Source organism: Vigna unguiculata, chromosome 3 (genome assembly GCF_004118075.2).
Source record: "Vigna unguiculata cultivar IT97K-499-35 chromosome 3, ASM411807v1, whole genome shotgun sequence".
NCBI classification, from domain to species: Eukaryota; Viridiplantae; Streptophyta; class Magnoliopsida; order Fabales; family Fabaceae; genus Vigna; species Vigna unguiculata.
The window spans coordinates 46,630,733-46,634,011 of record NC_040281.1 but is presented as its reverse complement, the minus strand read 5'-3'; the positions used below and the strand labels follow the sequence as shown (position 1 = coordinate 46,634,011).

General features: G+C 32.8%; 1 protein-coding gene across 1 annotated transcript; it reads left to right on the top strand.

Moving 5' to 3' along the window:
- The first annotated feature begins 948 nt into the window (after positions 1–948).
- LOC114175610 lies at positions 949–3,073 on the top strand. The gene is made up of 2 exons (XM_028060373.1): positions 949–1,310; positions 1,769–3,073. Exon 2 carries the CDS (start codon positions 1,792–1,794, stop codon positions 2,824–2,826), a length of 1,035 nt encoding a protein of 344 aa, XP_027916174.1. The 5' UTR covers positions 949–1,310; positions 1,769–1,791; the 3' UTR covers positions 2,827–3,073.
- Positions 3,074–3,279: the final 206 nt, after the last annotated feature.

The window sequence follows — 3,279 nt, the reverse complement described above, 5'->3', positions numbered from 1 at the left end:
TACAAAAATATTATATTGTAATACAAAAATATTATATTGTAATGTAATAGAGAATTTTTTTGAACATTTTTGAAAGACGGTAGGGTAAAAAGAAATTGAACGACAAGCTTTATGATTAATGAGAAAGCTCAGAAGACTTTTAAGTTCTCCAATTTTTTCTTTTATATGTGTACAATAGTATATGAGGAAAAGTTTTTTTATACATATTCTTAACATTTCAATATATATATATATATATATATATATATATATATATATATATATATATATATATATATATATATATATATATATATTTTAAATCCATCATTGTTTATATGAAATATTTGGAATGATAAAGACACAATATTCTTAAAAGATAATTTTTTTTACCCTAATTCAAAACTTTCAAGTTTGAACATAAATTATCTCTAAAAAGATCTTTTAATTCAATATTATATTAAACTTAATTTATAGATATATTCATAAAATAATAATAGTAATAATAGTAGGTTGATAATAATGATATAATAGAAGGTAATAACTAAAAAGATATAATATTAATACTTTTATATAATATTTATTATTGATACAGATATTATCAGTGACAATATAAAATAGTATTATCAAAGATAATATGAGTATTATTTTTTAATGAAACTAAAAATAAAATTTACAATTTTTTCTTTGAAAAAGAATGCAAAAATATTTTAAATTGGAGTACAAATTTGTGCAATTTTTTTCTTTTACGTACTTTTTTAAAATTAGATTTAAAAGTAAAAAAAAATGACAATTATTGGTCAATTTCTTTTGGGATTGGAAATAACTTGTCCACTCCTTTTTTTTTTCATCACTCACAAAAATTGAAGTATTTTGATATGATGTTATTCTTTAAAGCTAAGAGATAGGGTGTGCATGTGAGGGTTAAGAAGAGTTTGAGGGTGAGAGTGCTGTTAAACACGGAAGGCAAGGCATTGCAAAGTGAGGGTGCAGTTAAACATAGAAGACATTGCAAAACGCACGTGCCTTTGACCATATTACGACTTGGAACTTGGAGGCTTGGGAAAGGTCAAACTCTCTCGTCTATCCTTCCCAGCCCTAATCCTTTTTTCTGCTTCCACTTCCCAAGCGGTAGCTACCACTGTACTCATCCACTAACACCAATTCCAAACAATCCTTTCACTTTCAATTCAAATTTCAAGGTTTTGCATTCTTGCTCCTCACTTTCTTTTCCCACTCCACTTTCGCCACTTTGCGATTCTTCATCAATTCCGCGCTTTCAGCTTCCTCCACTGTTGCTTCAACTATTGATTTCAACTTTCATACCCAAGGTTTTGCATTCTCTCCCATAGTAACTTTCATTTATTTTATTTCTCTCCTCATTGTCCCTCTTACTTTTCAATTCTTTATCAATTTCACTCCTCTATTGCTGTGCCAATCGATTTCAAGTAGCCGAACTTTCTTTCCCATATTTGTCAATTTTTATTTTGCTTTATCCTTTCTGTTAAATTAGTTACTCTCTTCTTGACCATGCCACTGATTGTCCTTTAATTGCTAGTGTAACGAATAATTGAATTGTATGCAGTTTCTTGTTAACCTCGAGAATTTTAGTATTTAGGTTTTGACTATTTATTGTCCCTTGCATTCAGTGCTGTGTTTGTGCCTTGCCTTGGTTTATTTTGATTGCTTCAATTGATGTGGAACTGGAATTTAACTTTTGTGTTCATGTTACATTGTGAATTTTGGTCTGAGGAAGTTTAGTTCTATGATGGTTTGTTTGTGATTTCAGTGGTGATAATTTGGTGAGACATCATGCCAGCGGTGCGGTGTTTGATTCCCCAAGACACCGTAGAGCAGAAATTACATATAGAAAGAAAGCTTGGTAGCGTCAAAGCACGCAAGTATTTTGATCTGCTGCAGAGATTTTTGAGTCTTAGAATTAGCAAGAGTGAATTTGATAGGACCTGCATAGCAACTATTGGGAGAGAAAATATCCCTCTTCATAATCATTTGCTCAAGTCAATCCTGAGAAGAGCATGTATCTCCAAGACAATTGGGTTAAGAGAAAGCAAAATAGAAAGTTCTTTGACCGTGAAAACGTCAAATGGGTGTAGCAATCTTCAATTTCTGTGCAAGGACTTCCCACAATCTCCTCGAAAAGGCAGGACTCCAAATTTGCGTGATCGCAGATACAGGGACCGTCCCAGCCCTCTTGGCCCTCATGGAAAGAACAACATTGGATGTGAGGATTCTGCCCCAAAAACTCATGAGCAGCAGAGCATTGTCGATCTACAGTCCCCAGGGAGTAGACTTGCTCTTTCAGTGGAAGATGAGGAGGAAGTTGATCAAGACTCTGAAATTATGAACCTTTACAAAAGAGGTCCTATTGAAGCACCTCTGGGTATTCCTGCTTACAACAGAAGACCGCAAAAGTATTTATCCCAAGGATTATCGCTTGGTACTTTAAGTGATACCTGTCAAAGCATTGGTCAGTTACCAGATACATCTTCTTTAACCAAAAGGTTGGAACAGAAATTGGAAACAGAAGGATGTAAGATTTCGATAGATGCATCCAACTTGTTAAATAATGCACTTGATCTCTATCTCAAAAGATTGATAAAGCCCTGTTTGGATTTAGCTGCTTCAAAATCTGTAAATAAGTTCAGTGCTTCAATCCAACCTGGTTTAAAGGAGCTACCAATGAGAAGGGGTGTGCAAAAGCCATTTGGGTCTGCTTCTGTATCTCTATCTGACTTTAGAACAGCAGTAGAGTTGAATCCTACTCTGCTAGGGAAAGATTGGCCTCTAAATTTAGAGAAGATTTGCCTACGTGAATCAGAGGAATGATCCAAGACAGGTTCAATACTATAAAATTGAATTGCCCTTGAAGTGATGATATTGGAATAGGGTAAGTCTACTCTGAATCTAATATTTGATTTTTCACTCAACATTGCTGACATACTTTAGTGGAAATGTGAGAAGTTTTGATCTGGTGACTACAAGTTGTATAGTTTTCAGTGCTGACAAATTTAGTTTGGGACATTATAACGTGTTAAATTTAAAAATTATTACCACAAGAATAAAGTTTACTGAATAGATGGGATCCCTTTTTGATATAGTTAGGTTATGTCTTCATTGTATCAAGTATTTTTTTTTGTAAAGCTCATTTTCAATCATTTGATTTCAAACATTTCCTTGTGTTCCAAGTTCTGAATTTAGTTAATGTATGCGTGACTAACTATAGTATTTATGTGTTCATCTGTACAAAGGTCATGCTTGTAGTAAGTTTCAAAAACATGC